The 15,116-nt window shown below is 35.8% G+C and overlaps 1 protein-coding gene across 3 annotated transcripts in view; it reads left to right on the forward strand.

Moving 5' to 3' along the window:
* The window catches only part of mbd1a (methyl-CpG binding domain protein 1a), a 315,995-nt gene extending 301,925 nt beyond the window's left edge, over window positions 1-14,070 (forward strand). For all 3 annotated transcript variants that reach the window (XM_039775021.1, XM_039775022.1, XM_039775023.1), the window contains one exon: window positions 10,340-14,070. In XM_039775021.1, coding sequence (XP_039630955.1) covers window positions 10,340-10,804 — 465 coding nt within the window. In that variant the 3' untranslated portion in view covers window positions 10,805-14,070. The remainder of the gene's footprint in view (window positions 1-10,339) is intronic.
* The last annotated feature ends 1,046 nt before the right edge of the window (window positions 14,071-15,116 follow it).

Genomic DNA, 15,116 nt, shown 5'->3' on the forward strand with positions numbered 1-15,116 from the left:
GTTAATATAATTTAGATTCACTCTGTATTTTGAGAGTAACAATACACCAATAACAATGCTGAACACAAAAGTATAATGTAATATCTGCTATACATAGAAATATACCAGTGTCACCAAACCATGTCACATTGTGTAGTAAGTATCTGCCATAGCCTTTTTTCTTTGTTTCAGGAAGGCAATGCCATTTTTATTTTCTCATGTAGTATAAATATAGTAATCGCAAAACAATTCTACCTCGAGATTTTGTTGATTCTCCATGTTCCATGTGCTTCTGAATACATTTTGACCATTTTTGCAGTTATGTCTCTGTGTGTGTGTGTGTCTGTGTCCGTGTGTATGTACAGAAACATGATAATTTGAGAACGCTTTAAGCTAGATAAATGAAATTTGGCATATGGGTTTTATATCAAAATGTTAGTTTTCTATCAGTTTTTGGGCAACATATGTCAATTGGAAGTGGTACTTTACCTGAACACATTTCAAAAATTTTCAAATAAACTGGTACATAGTTTATTAAACAGTTAACTGTAATTTTTTTATAGTAGTTTTTCTTGTGAAATTGCATTATAAGAAGAGAAAAATAATTAAAATTTTCTATTGTCATTAATTAGGGTAAGAAACACATAGAATTTCACCTTAATCAAATAATCGGAAATGACATTTTAACGGGTATCGGCACCATTACATATGCATTACTACCATTATATAAATAGAGATAAATAATATAAATTTTGTATGATCATTACTTATCATTAGATATAAAATTTAACCTCGATCAGGTCACTGGAAGTAGTATGTTACTGATCACAAAAAACAATCAGATTGAAATTTCACTTTCATCGAATTATCGGAAGTAGTTCTTTGCCATATAAGCTTGCATTATAAACAAAGATAAGTGATATAAATTCTGTAAGAAACAGATAATCGGACAACCAGAAGTGGTATGTACTTTACCTGAACAGGTATAAGGTAAGTTGAGTGGGAACAATCCAGATTTTTTATGCTTTACATGTGGTGCTTATAAAAGACTGGGAAATTGGTACTTATCAATGCCCTTAACAAAATAACTAACTATACAGTAGTTAGTATACAGAAGTATACTTTCAACGTTTGATATGGATCATTGTGACACATCTAGTACAATAAACGTTTATTGCCTCATAGGATTGACGTTTTTATGGGGATCAGATTTGTGTCTACATTTTTTACCCAGAACTAGGGATTTTATACAATTTACTCCACCACTTTGATTGACTGACAACATTTCAATATGCTTTCTTGACAGTTGATTCTTTTATGTTGTTGAAGCAGGTTTATTTGTTAAACAAATTATCATATTTGAACATTTAGGTACTTGTTACTGTCTTTCTTAAGGCAAATTGTGTTCCACAAGTGTTTTGAGCTGTGGTTTTTTGAAATTTACTTTTTGCTTTTTTGGTTTTGTGCTTAAAATACAGTACTTTTAGTGATTTAATATTGTTTGTGAAATTTTCTTCATTGTGCTGGTTGTGATTTTCCATGAAAGGTTATTAATTCATTGGTGAAATTACCATTACCAATTAATAATGTTAGTATTTGTGTTCAATACTCATCACGTATGATTGGATACATATGAACACTAACAGCTGGTAAGTTTGTTTGTCATTGTTACACGTTATTTTTGTCAAAAAAAGAAATTTGTTTTATCAGTAATTACGGTGGTTGTTTGAACTAATTTAATAAATTGTATTGTTTAATAATTTATGAAATCATTGTTTTATAATTTTCCAGTAAGAGATCATTTTTAATTAAAGTATAGGTATTCTTTAAAATTTTAAATTTTGAAATTTAAATACCATACCATTCTGATTTGCTCTATGTATTTACTACTTTGTCCTTAGGTATAAATTCCACGGATTGTATTTCATACTGGTACATCTCAATAAATTAGAATATCATTGAAAAGTTAATTTATTTCAGTAATTCAATTAAAAACATGAAACTCGTATGTTATTTATATTGATTACACACAGAGTGATATATTTCAAGTGTTTATTTCTTTTTACTTTGCTAATTATGGCTTATAGCTAATGAAAACCCAAAATTCAGTCTCTTGGAAAATTTTAATATTGTGAAAAAATTCAACTTTGTAGACTAATGGTGTTACACTTCACTCAGCTAATTAACTGAAAAAACCTGTAAAGGTGTCCTGAGCCTTTAAATGGTCTCTCAGTCTGGTTCAGTAGGCCACACAATCATGGGGTAGACTGCTGACTCATTGCTAAAGAAGCTGGCTGCTCACAGAGTGCTATATTCCATATTAATGGAAAGTTGAGTGGAAGGAAAAAATGTGGTAGAAAAAGGTGCACAAGCAACAGGGATAACCGCAGCCTTGAGAGGATTGTGAAGCACAGCCCATTAAAGAATTTGGGGAATATTCACAAGGAGTGGACTGCTGCTAGAGTCAGTTCTTAAAGAGCCAGCACGCACAGACATATCCAGGACATGTGCTACAACTGTTGCATTCCTTGTGTCAAGCCACTCCTGAACCAGAGACAACGTCAGAAGCATCTTACCTGGGCTAAGGAGAGAACTGACTGGACTATTCCTCAGTGGTCCAAAGTCCTCTTTTCAGATGAAAGTAAATTTTGCATTTCATGTGGAAATCAAGGTCCCAAAGTCTGGAGGAAGAGTGGAGAGACACAGAATCCAAGTTGCTTGTGGGATAATTTTGGGAATATCTAATTATTCAACTGATTTAGTAACAGTTTATTAATAACATTGCACATATTTTTAAACTGTTATTTAACTTATCACCAATGCAAAGAAATTACATAGTACAAACACAAAATAACACCGCAATTGGAAATTTATCTTATCAGGTAAAAGACCCATCAAATAAACTTGAAATTTGAATAGGTACGTGTTTTGTTTCACCAGTTGACATATTCATACAATTATTATATAATCTTTACGTATACGAAAAAGTCAAGTGAAGAACACATCCTGATTTTACAAAATGAAATGAATAACTATTAAAAAAATGTATGCCTGCTCATGCCTTTTTAAATTGTCCTTTCCATTGTGTATTTTTTCTTCTCAACATAAATTCAGCAGACACGGATGCTGTAGAACCAAAGTGTTTAAAGCTTGTAATTCCAGCCACTTTCCTAATTATTAACCAATGATTGCTGGTAATGAAAGGTGCTTTTTTAGTTTTAGTTTAAATTGGCCTACTATTTAAGAATAAGACCCCTTGTTTCCTGAAAAAAACTTGATGTAGCCTTCCAGTATCTCAGTTTGAAATTGCAACCTTGATTGTAATTTCACAATATAGTAACTATCACGGTTTTACACGGTATTTTTCTGTGGCTCTAAATACATTTGTTCTATTGTTTTGGGTGTTTTGAAACCTATATATCCAGTGGTCACATTTATTTTTTCTTACATTATTTTTTTCATTATCTTGTGTTTTGCTGTGGGCATTTACATTTTGAGATTTTAGTATTTATGGTTGCTGTGTTGTTGTTGTTAGGGTTTACATCAGGAATCATGGACAGCATGATGAAACAGGTTAAGGGGTATAAAGATCAGCTGCATGGACTCCTACTTGTCCAAGTTTAGATTCCCTAAAAAGAATCAATGTTCTCTTTGTTTATTTGCAAGTCTCTTTGGCTTTAAAATCTTTTCTGTCCTGAACAATGATTTATATCTCTTATTTTGGCCAGATTACATGTATTATTTTAGCATTCAATTTTCTTGTTCCCATCTTTCTTTACAATGTTTTTCTTACATTATGTGCTTAGTTTATTTGATTTTTGGTTACCCAATTATAACTTCAGCTTGCTTTTACTGACTACCCAGTTATGACTTCAGCTTACTTTGTGAATCTGATTAAAACAAAAGGAATCTAGACAGATATATGTTTACATATTTATATTATTGTTGAGTTATAGCCAGCTAATTTAAATATGTCAGTCATGTAAGATTTAGCCTTTATAAGGTGGTAACTGTTTCTAAATAAAACTCAGCTTATTATCAATATTTCCATCTGTTCATCTGGAACTGTAATTGTACAATACTTTGTAGAGAGCTTTCTTATAAACCTTAGTACTATCAACACATGCAGACCAGTAAAGTGGCCACTTTGACGACCTTAATAAATATAGTAATTAAATGTGTTCTCATTAAACTGTGTTCATTTTAAGAGGAGTAGCTTCTCTTATGTCTGTTTAATGTGTGTGAGCAGAAGCTGTTTGACTGCTAACTTATTATGTTTTAGTATCCAAACTTTAGTTTAAAGCATTGCAGGTTACAGCATTTAAATTCTGACAAAGAAATGGCTGCTGTGATCCCCAGCAACTCCTTCAAAAAAACCCCATCCTCACTCTGCCAAAATGTGCTAGATCAGGCTTATAACATATTTTGCTACATATCTTTGTTTTACTGCAGCAAAATCTCATAATAGTATTATGCAACCCAGCATTTAAAGTGGAATAATATAAAGCTTTTAGTATTTTGAATTAATTAGTAATCATTTATAGAAAAGGGAAATTGTAAACAAAGCTAATGTAATATCAACCCATACTTGTTTGCTCATTTAGAACTGAGTCATTATTGTACTTATCATAATAACATATTAAATGCAGTCAGACTGTAAGATGACAAATTTGATTGTCTGGGCCTGATGCTTTTTAACAAAGCGCTTAAAATTTTAGGCAAAGGAAATTAATAAAATATGGCCTAGAATAATGAATTGAACCCTGCCTTCCATGAGAGGAGGTGGTATTGTGCATCAAGCTAAGTTTCTATAGAGAGCAGCATTCTTTCATGTTTGTAATGCTGCATGTAAAAATCTCTCCATAAAAATGTGGTGATGCTTCCTTTGACATTTAAAGTACTAGGAGCTGAAAAGAGGCAAAAATAAGCAGTCTAGTACTTTTTTGTAATCATTTTTTTTTCATTTGTATTTTCAGCATGTTGTATGTATTCCTTTAGCACACAGCTAATATTCATTGGAGATTTAAATGTTTGACAAATGGCTTTAGTATGGGATTTTAGCAACAGCTAAGTGTTAAAATGCTTTTCTACACAAAATACACATTTGTGTATCCATCAGGAGGTGCTGGCTGGTTTCTTTCAACCAATAACTAATGCTGACTTAAAGCAAAATACTGTAAATTTCCATGAAAACATACATTGAACCTGTTTTAATGTGAATAGTTTACATTCTTAGCCAAAGGAAACCCACGGGGGAAAAAACACCATCTTCTCTTGTATTCTGTATTTACTGTATTGGATGTTTCTCATCTTCATTTAGCTAGAACTCTATAGTTCTTATTAGAAACATGTAAGATGCCCTTACTTTGGTAGAATTTGCAAGCTTTGTGTACTCCTATGCCAGTCATTTACATGTAATTGTGTTTAGTTTTCAGTTAAAATGATAGTTTTGTTGCAAAGGAATATTTTATATATAAAAATAAATAAACTATGATTACTGATCACAGTTGGTAAATACAACCATTCAACTCTGAGCACATTTTCCTCCACTAACCTGCTCTTAAAAGCATACAAAACATGACAAACAAGAGGAGACCATTCAGTCCATCAAGCCCATTTATTCAGTTAATAGCTAAGCTGTCCCAGTGTCTCATCCAGATACTTTTCAACTACATGTCTCATTAGTTTGTTACAGATTCCCACAACTCTTTTTGCTAATATTGCCTAATCGTGGCATGCATAGCTATTAGAAATGTATTTGTTAAAATTAACATACATTCAGTCTTTATGGTGAGTTATTACCAAAAATATTTTTGGATATATTGTATATGCAAAAAGGAAAATTACTCAAAATATTTAAAGTTGTATATTGTCCCAAAAATGTGTAACTTTTGTAAATTGTTTTATATTACAACTCTGATATAGTTGTGTTCAAACAATACATCATCTAAAACTGATGTTTTGAATGCGCAGTAAGATGAAAAGTACTGTATGTCATGTGACAACACTTCCTTATGCAATATAAAAAGTAATATATCTAATGCACTGTCTAACTGTATATTTGAACATCCCTTGTCATTGGTGAAACTGTTTTCTATACTAATAAAAGGCAAAGAGCCCTCACTGACTGACTCACTCATCACTAGTTCCCCAACTTCCCATGTAGGTGGAAGTCTGAAATTTGGCAGGCTCATTCCTTACAGCTTACTTACAAAAGTTAGGCAGGTTTCATTTCAAAATTCTATGCGTAACGGTCATAACTGGAACCTACTTTCGTCCATATACTGTATATGGCCATAGCCTGCAGCTTGGTCGCCGTGTGAGGCAGAGTTGCGTCTCGCATCATCACGCCTCCCAAATAATTGAGTGCCTGCCCATATAAGGTAAATATTCGCGGGTGAAGGACTGTGTTTAGCATATTCATAAGTGCAGCTACTGCGGAAACCCTCCCTCAGCGAAAGTGCGAGAGAAACTTTTAAGTACCGGGTCTGAGCTAAAATTAAATAATGCCCTGGACATTGCAAGTTTGCACGAGATATTCGCGAGATACAAGTTTAACTCTTTAAGGGCTGAATATGTTTTCCGAAAAACAGTTTCTGAAAAGCGATGGTTTCACACAGAAATCAACATAAAACGTCTGTTGCTACATGCTATGGCTGCCAGTTTTCCAAGAATGTGAAGCAGGTTTGCTGTCTTCACATGGCTGGGGCAGCAGCAGCAGTGATCACGGGCGCAGTGCATTGCAATGTGGTTTCTACCTCTTCTCATTGTTAAGTGGCAGTTCTACCTGGTGAACATTGTCAGCACCACGACTATCTGGGGACCAATCAGCTGAGGCTGGAACCTCATGTTCGTTTTCGATCACTTGTATCAAAATCGGAGTCCGACAAGTCATGGTCCAGTTCAGAGATAATACGTAAAATGACGTCTGCGGAGTATTTTGCTTTACGCATTCGCTTTGATGTCACGTGAGTGCAAGAAATCTCGGTCAGCCCAATGAATCTAACGTTCCTTCAGACAACGAGAGTCCAACTAAAACATAACAGTTGGTTTTGTCACGGTTTACAGTCGATGACCATCGTCAGCTCCTCCTTTTGACAAAAGTCGACATCAGCCCTGAAAGAGTTAATGAGAAGACGCAGGGTATAAAGCCTCGATGCTAAAGACCTGGCGAATTCATGGAGAACATGGAAGGACAAGTTCACATTATACACAGAACTTGCAGTCCTGGAGGCAGAGAAAAACACTAAGGTCAGATTATTCCGTTAAATAATTCCAAAAATTCTGTCTGCTTCCTTTCATAGCTTTTCCGATGGTTGTGCTGCTTCCAGACATGTATTTTCGTACACACACATTTCAGCCTTCATTTGTTGCCAGGCAGAGAGGCCTTTACAATCCATTCTGCAGGACCTCTAACACCGAATAAATATCGATTAAACTGTTGCTTCAACCAATCAGATTTTGAGTTGGTGTCAGTAGGGCCCTCTAGCAGGCGTACAGCAACGTCACCATATTCAGACCCATTGATTAGATAGAAGCCGATATGAGGAACTCTAGGAGGTCACTGAACGCACCACAGGTGCTCCGAGTGCAAGATCCTCGCACGCACTACCGCCAACTCCATGGCAGGATTCTGGACAATATTATTTGCCACACACAGACCAGATTTCAAGACCACAAAAAACTGATGTTTGTCACGCTCCTCGACCCCCAGAAGTTTCGGGAATACAAGAACAATTTCCCGCATGCAGCCTTCTCCAGTTTAACACAGAGCCACGGAGCAGTTTTTGATCTGATCTAAAAACAGAAATGACTGTAATTAATGTATGTCATGGATGATTTTGCAGGAAAATTTCCCACTGATCTCCTTGACTTCCTTCATCAGAAAAATCTGAATGAGAGTATGGGGCAGCTGTACACATTGTTATATTTGGCGGTGACTATTCCCGTGTACACTGCTTCTGTCGAGCGGACATTTTCAGCCCTAAAGCGAATTAAAACTTATGCCAGAAATACGACAGGGCAGGGTCGACTTTCAGTATTAGCTTCGATTGTGATAGAAAGGGACTTTTTGATGGAACTGAAGCGCACGGATAAACTGTACGACAGAGTAATTGAACTGTTTTTGAGGAAAGATGGATTTTGTTTACAAATGATCTGAATTTTTGGTGAGTAAAATGCTGCGATTTTCCTAAATAATATTGCAAGTTAATGAGTTATTATTGATGTTTTTTTATGTGTGTCGCGGCTGTAGCTGCAGTAGAAAGGATTGTATTTCTGCATATTAAGATGGTTTTTATAACCATAAATTAGTTTTTGAGGGGTGGGTTGATTCAGACGGAGCACTACTGAAGGCCTAAGTGTGAAATGCACAGTCCGCCACTGGACCAGATGATACGTAAATTTGATGAACATTACAACCCGAAAATAAATGAAACTGTAGAGAGGTTCAGATTATACTTCTCCCAGTGCGTCTCTCTAAATCCTCCGTGTGGGAACATTATCATAAGGCTTAACAATCTTATTGTTACACCTTCTACGTGCACCGAACCGTCCTTATTAAGAAGTCTTCCTTGCTTTACCGCTGGCTGCTTCTTTCCATTCACCTTCCTAGCTCTTTATTTAAACAGTTTTCCTTCTCACTTTTCCGCTCCTTTGCTGTCTTTTCCCCATTCATTCAAAATACGCGCCTCCTTGCCTTTTTACAGTCAGCTCCCCTTCCGTCACACCATGGTACGTTCAGCACAAGCTAATACCAGGAATGCCTGTTAAACATCTTACATTCACTAGTAGCAATTTGCGTAGTGAACACTTCGATGAATTAAACCTGTTATCTTTACAACTGTTGACAAACACGGAATGCAACTTCAAAACAACACGTCCTCCAAATACGAACCCGATTGAAAGAAATAATGATAATCAAATCCTTGATGACAGCAACACTCAATAACAGTGACAAAACAATTACATTGACAATCAGGTTATGTTATTTTTAAAATGTTTCCTTTTCATTTTCATAACTTCTTTAACACACTACTACTCCGCTCCAAAGTGCGGGTATTTTGCTAGTTGGTATACATGTATTTGCTTGACATTATATCTGAAATTAAGGTGCCGCATCATTTTTAAAGTGTTTTTCCTATATTGTGGAAAATACAGGGTGGTCCAGATCTAATTATGCAGAGCCAGATCGTCTGGATGACTTTGATTTATGTGGGGATGATTCTAGTTTGGCACGAAGATGATTCTTCATGTTGTCAGTTTGCACACTTCTCGATGGTCCGGGTTTTTCGGGTGATTTTCTATGTAATAAACTTAAGTTATAACGTAATGAAAATTGCATAATTAGATCTGGACCACCCTATACACTGAATGTGCTGCTGGATTTATTCAGTTAGAAGCATGTTTCACATGTGTTACAAAAAAATGTCTCTGAAAAGGTGTGCCATGAGAGAGTGATCAGGAATAAAACGGAACAATTCTGTACACAATCTTCGTAATCATTACAATTTAGATTTGGTGTACTGGTGATAAACATGAATAAGATTTCATTAACATACTAGGCTGACCCGCCTTTTAAGGCGACCGACTTTTAAGTTGACCACTTCTTAAGGAAATTCAGTATGTAAATCAATTTGATATTTTATACAAACTCATTGATTTGGTTATATTGCATTTAAGCGGTATTACTTTAATACTCGTAGTTTTTGTTATTTTTGTGATGAAATTTAAACTTTTTTTCTATATTGAGGTCGCCCTTTTGAACCCCCCTGATATTTACCACGCGGTGAGGCATTTGTACTCCATCAACATTAATTATTTCCAGAGACATAATTTTGTCTATTTTTCCAGCGCATCGCGCACAAAAGCAAGGGAACGATAGGAGCACCAGAACTCTGCTCACATTATGTCGCTTCGTACCACAAGCTGCAAGTAGTAAGTCTGTGATAAGCGGAATACCGCTACGCTTTCCACTCATGGGATGGAACAACAATCCCAGCCGCTTTTATATAGTAAGAAAGAAGAAGAAGATATCGCACAGTCTGGAGTAGAAAATAATCTTTTACCTGGATAAACAAAACTACAAATCCCATCGTGCATTGCAAAATGGACAGGGCGTGTGTGAAACTCAGCGCCTGCGTAGCACTCACTGGACGGAAGGACAATCACGACCGTTTTTATATAGAAGGATAACTGAGTGTGATTCTTGTGTTTTGTTTTCCATAACATGTTGTACTGAGGTTATTCATTTGTGTGGATATTTTTCAAAATAATGTATTCATTGCAGCTACTGATGATTTTTGTGGATACTGCCAAAATCTGACACTATTGTGATTTTTGTATATTTACTTTTTTGCAGATCACGGAGATTTACAGCTTAGCAGGAAGCAGCACAGAGAACAGCATGCATCAGGAACTGCTTCAATTTTTGGATTCTATCCGGCAGGTCCCATTACCTGCATATTGGGTTGGTCTGGCAGTGGATGGACCAAAAATTCAGCTTGTTCAGTGTTCCAAACTGTCAACCATGGCTGATACGGTGGTGCAGATTGAACCAGGCTTCTTCTATCAGATCATCGTCCAAGGCCAGCCTCTGCTGCTTTCACATCCTCTATATGAAGACCACCCTCTGCGACTCTGCACTGTTAGTAATGTGGTTGGGCTGCTCATGGACCTTGAAAAGCATCAAGTGTGCCCTGGCTATCCTAACAACTTGCCAGGCCCACACGAGGACCCTATATTGCTGGTACGAGCAGCTGCCTGTGACCTGCTGGTACAGGATGAACGGTGTGACAAGTGCAGCATCACACCGTTGGTTATCTGAAACTTTTCATTTATGTTCCAAGTGCTGCAAGAGTTATGTGCAAGAATTGACTCTACCTCTCTAAACTTTCTGCCTCTAACTCAGTTGGCCACCAACCCTGGTTGTCAAGATTGGTCAGTCCCTTAATGTGTTTTCTCTAGTCTGCTGGACATGGGAAGACGCATAATATATTTTTTCATTTCCCTTTTTTAGTATTTATATAAAGTTCTCTAGAAGACTGGACATTAACTGGATGAAAGAATTGTAGTATCAGATTTCTTCCTGTCTCATTCCTCCATGCTGTCTGGAACAACGGGTGGCACTATATTGCTCCTTCAACCTTCTATCTTATGCTGAGCACCCACTTCAGGTCTCTAGTTTTATAGAGTACTGTTCTTACATTTGCTCAGACTCTTGAACAAAATTTCTTTTTCTGAACACACTTGAACAAACCACCATCCATATGCAGCAATAATCTTGTTTCTTTTTATCTTGTTTCTTTTTGTATCTTTCATTACGTTTTTTTTCTTACTTTCTTTGGTTCTTTATCAACTGGGTGCTGCATGATAGTCATTTGCACTCAAATGACATAGGTTCAACTTCTTATTTCATTTGCATTGTGTATGTAGTATCAGGGAGTCTGGAACTTTTTAGTGCATCTGGTTCTTCTTTTTCTGAATAACCTGATGCATATTAATGGAACGAAAATATCCTAGTGGCCAATAAGTGCAGGTTTAAACTAAATGCTTTTCCCTCCAGGCACAATGCAGTATCCTGAACAGAAATGAGCTATCCTAGAGGTCATTATGGATCACGCTTACTGTGTGATACTTGTTTTCATCATTTCTGAGCACATTTGCAGCTTTCCAGTAAATGCTGTTGCTCCCCAGTTGGAGATCCTGTAAGCTTTATACTTGAAATTGGAGGGCATGTGATGCTATCTTAGGTTGTTCTTGCTTTTTAATGTTGTTTTTTCAGATCTAAGAAAAACAGCAAGTTGCCGTAGTGGATATAGGAAGCACAATACAAAAGTAGTCTTTGCCGAGTACACCAGATTCATGGATGTTCGACCATAGGATGACTGCAGATCTCTTGTTCACTTTTAAAGTTTTGCCATAGAATACTGTTGTTTCCCCTACTGCCTGGACATTTATTACACTGAGCCAAATTCATTGCTGAAACATAAGAAGTTTCTCGATGGTTGTCTGCTTCTGTTGTTCATATACATTCCACTCTGGGCAGCTGTAGCCTTCCCAAAGCTTAAGCTCGAGTGGGAATAGTAATGCTTTTCTAGCACCTTACTTTCATCTGTTAAAAGCAGTTCAGAGAAGTCCTTCAGCTATAAGCCTCTCTTTTCTCTTTTCTGTTTGGGGATGTCAGTGCCATTTGTTTGACAGACCTTGGTGCTAAAATATATGTTTTAACCATATTGTAATGAGCTTATGTTATGTTACGTTCCATTTATTGTTAATAACCTAACAAAAACTGGCAATGATTAAAGATTGCCTGATAGGTTTCTCATTAAATTTGTATTGGCAGTCCCTGTATGCCATATTAGAAGAGGCAATACTGAGCACTGCTTTTAAATTTAATTTATTTATTTATTTTTTTTAAATTAATGTCTTAATTTTTTTTATCTGTCCCCAAGTATTAGAGCTGTATTGCCACTACTGCAGGTTATTTTTTAAGAAGCTCACAGGAGCTCACAAGTCTTTTATCTGGTGGTGCTGGAGAAGGGTGAGGCTGTTAATTATAGATTAATTTTGTACCTTGGATGTGTTAATTATAGAATGTATAATTAATTCATTAGAACAACAGCTTCACAGAAGGCAAAGCATTTATTGGAAAACCTTTTTCATTGGCTGTCTGCATGTCTGTGTAAAAGGTCAAGCGCAATTCTGATCTGATTGGGTGCTTAAGGATTTCTGGCCGGTGAAAAGTGTGTGGTTACAGGCAACATAAGTTCATTCTTAGCAGTTGTCTAAAAATGTACAGAAAAATGAATGGTGTTCTTACAAGCAGTTAAGCAGCAGTCATATGTGACATATTTTGTTGGAACCTTTATCCAAGATGATATACAGCAATTATGTTTTTTTTATTTCATTAAAAAAATATTTCAACTGAGCACTGCATTGGATTGTGGTGATTAGTATTAAATTCTAGATATCCACTTGTACCTCAAGGGCAATAGTACAGAAGTTGCAGTTTTCAAATTATTGATGAGAAGTGCTCAGTTATTTTAGCAGGAAACACCTTCATGTTACTTTAGTTAACCAAGTTGCACTTTTTGAAACTGACAGTGAAATAATGTCAGCTCCATTATTATGACTGCTATGATTTATTATTATAAAGAAACAGACCTTTTTAGCATTGCTAGTCACCATGGTTGAAGTTTTCCAATAAATGATTAAAAAAAGCAAGAACAGTCCAGCTTATGGTATATATTCAGTGAACATATAGATGGCTGAATCAGCTGCTGGCAAAATATGTGTAATCTTTTATAGTCATTGTTCAATGAATTAAGATTTGTTTGTATTCATATATTTGCCAATGGAAAAAAAAAGAAATTCCAAACTAGTTTCTGCTAAATAACCTCCTTAAACCTGCTGCCTTCTGAGCTGTGTGTCAGAACTTGATTCTTGAGGGTACTTGAACAAGCATCCTTCCAAAGCTCAGGACTGTAGGCTGGTAGCGTCGGAGCTGGATGCCTTCCATGCAGCAAGCTGCAGTCTGTCTGCCCAGTAAGCTCCCACTGTTTCCAGACTTTCATCCTGTGTGCCTTCAGCTCAGTCTTTCCTGAATCCAGAGTGGGCAGGAGGGCACCAGGATGGCAAAATCCCAGCATCTGAGAAAGGGTCTGCCTTTTTTGGTGCCACCAGGGTGGAGCTTTTATTTAACTGCCTTAATTTTAAAACAACTATAGCAGAACCAGGGTGGTTTATTATTCAAACTCAGCCCTGTGGGTTTGATGGTATTACTTGTATCCCATTTTAATTTTTTTTTTTTTTTGTGTAAATATCAAAGTGAATTTTGCTGTTTTATTTAAGAAAAATGAAAAAATAAAAAGTATTCATTAACACACTGGATCAATATTACAATATTAAAAAAAGTTTCACTTTAAGTAACAGAGTTTTATCAGACTTCCTAAATGCCTGGTTTATTCATTTTTTCCTCCAGCTTTAAAGCCACTGTCTCTTACTCTGGGCATTAGTTGAGGAGCTGGGAAGAAATGTAAAAATTGTTTTTACAGTATGTTTGTGCAGAATCTAATAAAATGGATGAAATAATGCTTTTTTCTGAGTGTATTTATTAATTGTTTGACTTTGTGCACTATTTTACAATGTTATTCAGATTTCTATATGACACTTCAATGTATGTTAACAGTTGTGCTTGCAGTTGATTTGCACATGCAAATAAAATTTTCAATGTACTCGCTGCATGTGTCAGTATTGACCCTATAAGCAATGCCAATTACTCTAAATGCAACAATTAAAATTGTTCATTAAACATCATATACAACAAGGATGTTAAACATACTGCCTGGAGGGCCATGGGGCCTACATATTTTGATTCCAGCTATGCTTTATTATATTGCTGCAAAAGAATTATACCATTTGGCTAAATTTCACATATGTGTTAGGAAGTAAAACCATTAAGTGCTTTTTATTTCCTTAAAGTCCTTCCACTTAGTTCGTTGCAAATTGTATGGTAAACCAGCAGCAAATCAGAAATCTGCTTCTTTTCTTTTTATTATACTTAGTATAAGAAATACTTGTTAATTTTTGTTTTACTGTTTGTTTATAAGTTTACCATGATGATGGCTAAGTCATTTTGTGTGTTGTCTTTTGTGTTTTTGGGCACAGCCATTTTACATTTTTGTAGGAGGGCCACTATTTTGTGTTTCTGGATTTCAGAGGCACCGCCATCTGAGTGTTTGTCATTATTATACTACTTAGTTGCTATATGATACTGTGGCAGCAATTTTATATAATGTTTGTGTATTTAAAGTAGTACCTGAATTACGTTGGAAATAAAGGAGAAAAGTTAATTTTTAAGCACTAATTCAGCTAAAATAATCTGGTTTTGATTACAACTTTTTGAGCAGCAGATTAGTGTTCTCAGTCTTGGCCACATTTGACATAACTTCTGTAACATACCTAAAAGAATTTTCTGTTACTCCAAAATTAATTACTCCATCTGGACTTGAGAAAAGACACTGATAGCCAGGACAATAAAAAGCAACTACAGTGGTGTGAAAAACTATTTGCCCCCTTCCTGATTTCTTATTCTTTTGCATGTTTGTCACACAAAATGTTTCTGATCATCAAACACA

Source organism: Polypterus senegalus, chromosome 13, assembly GCF_016835505.1.
Source record: "Polypterus senegalus isolate Bchr_013 chromosome 13, ASM1683550v1, whole genome shotgun sequence".
Classification (NCBI taxonomy): Eukaryota; Metazoa; Chordata; class Cladistia; order Polypteriformes; family Polypteridae; genus Polypterus; species Polypterus senegalus.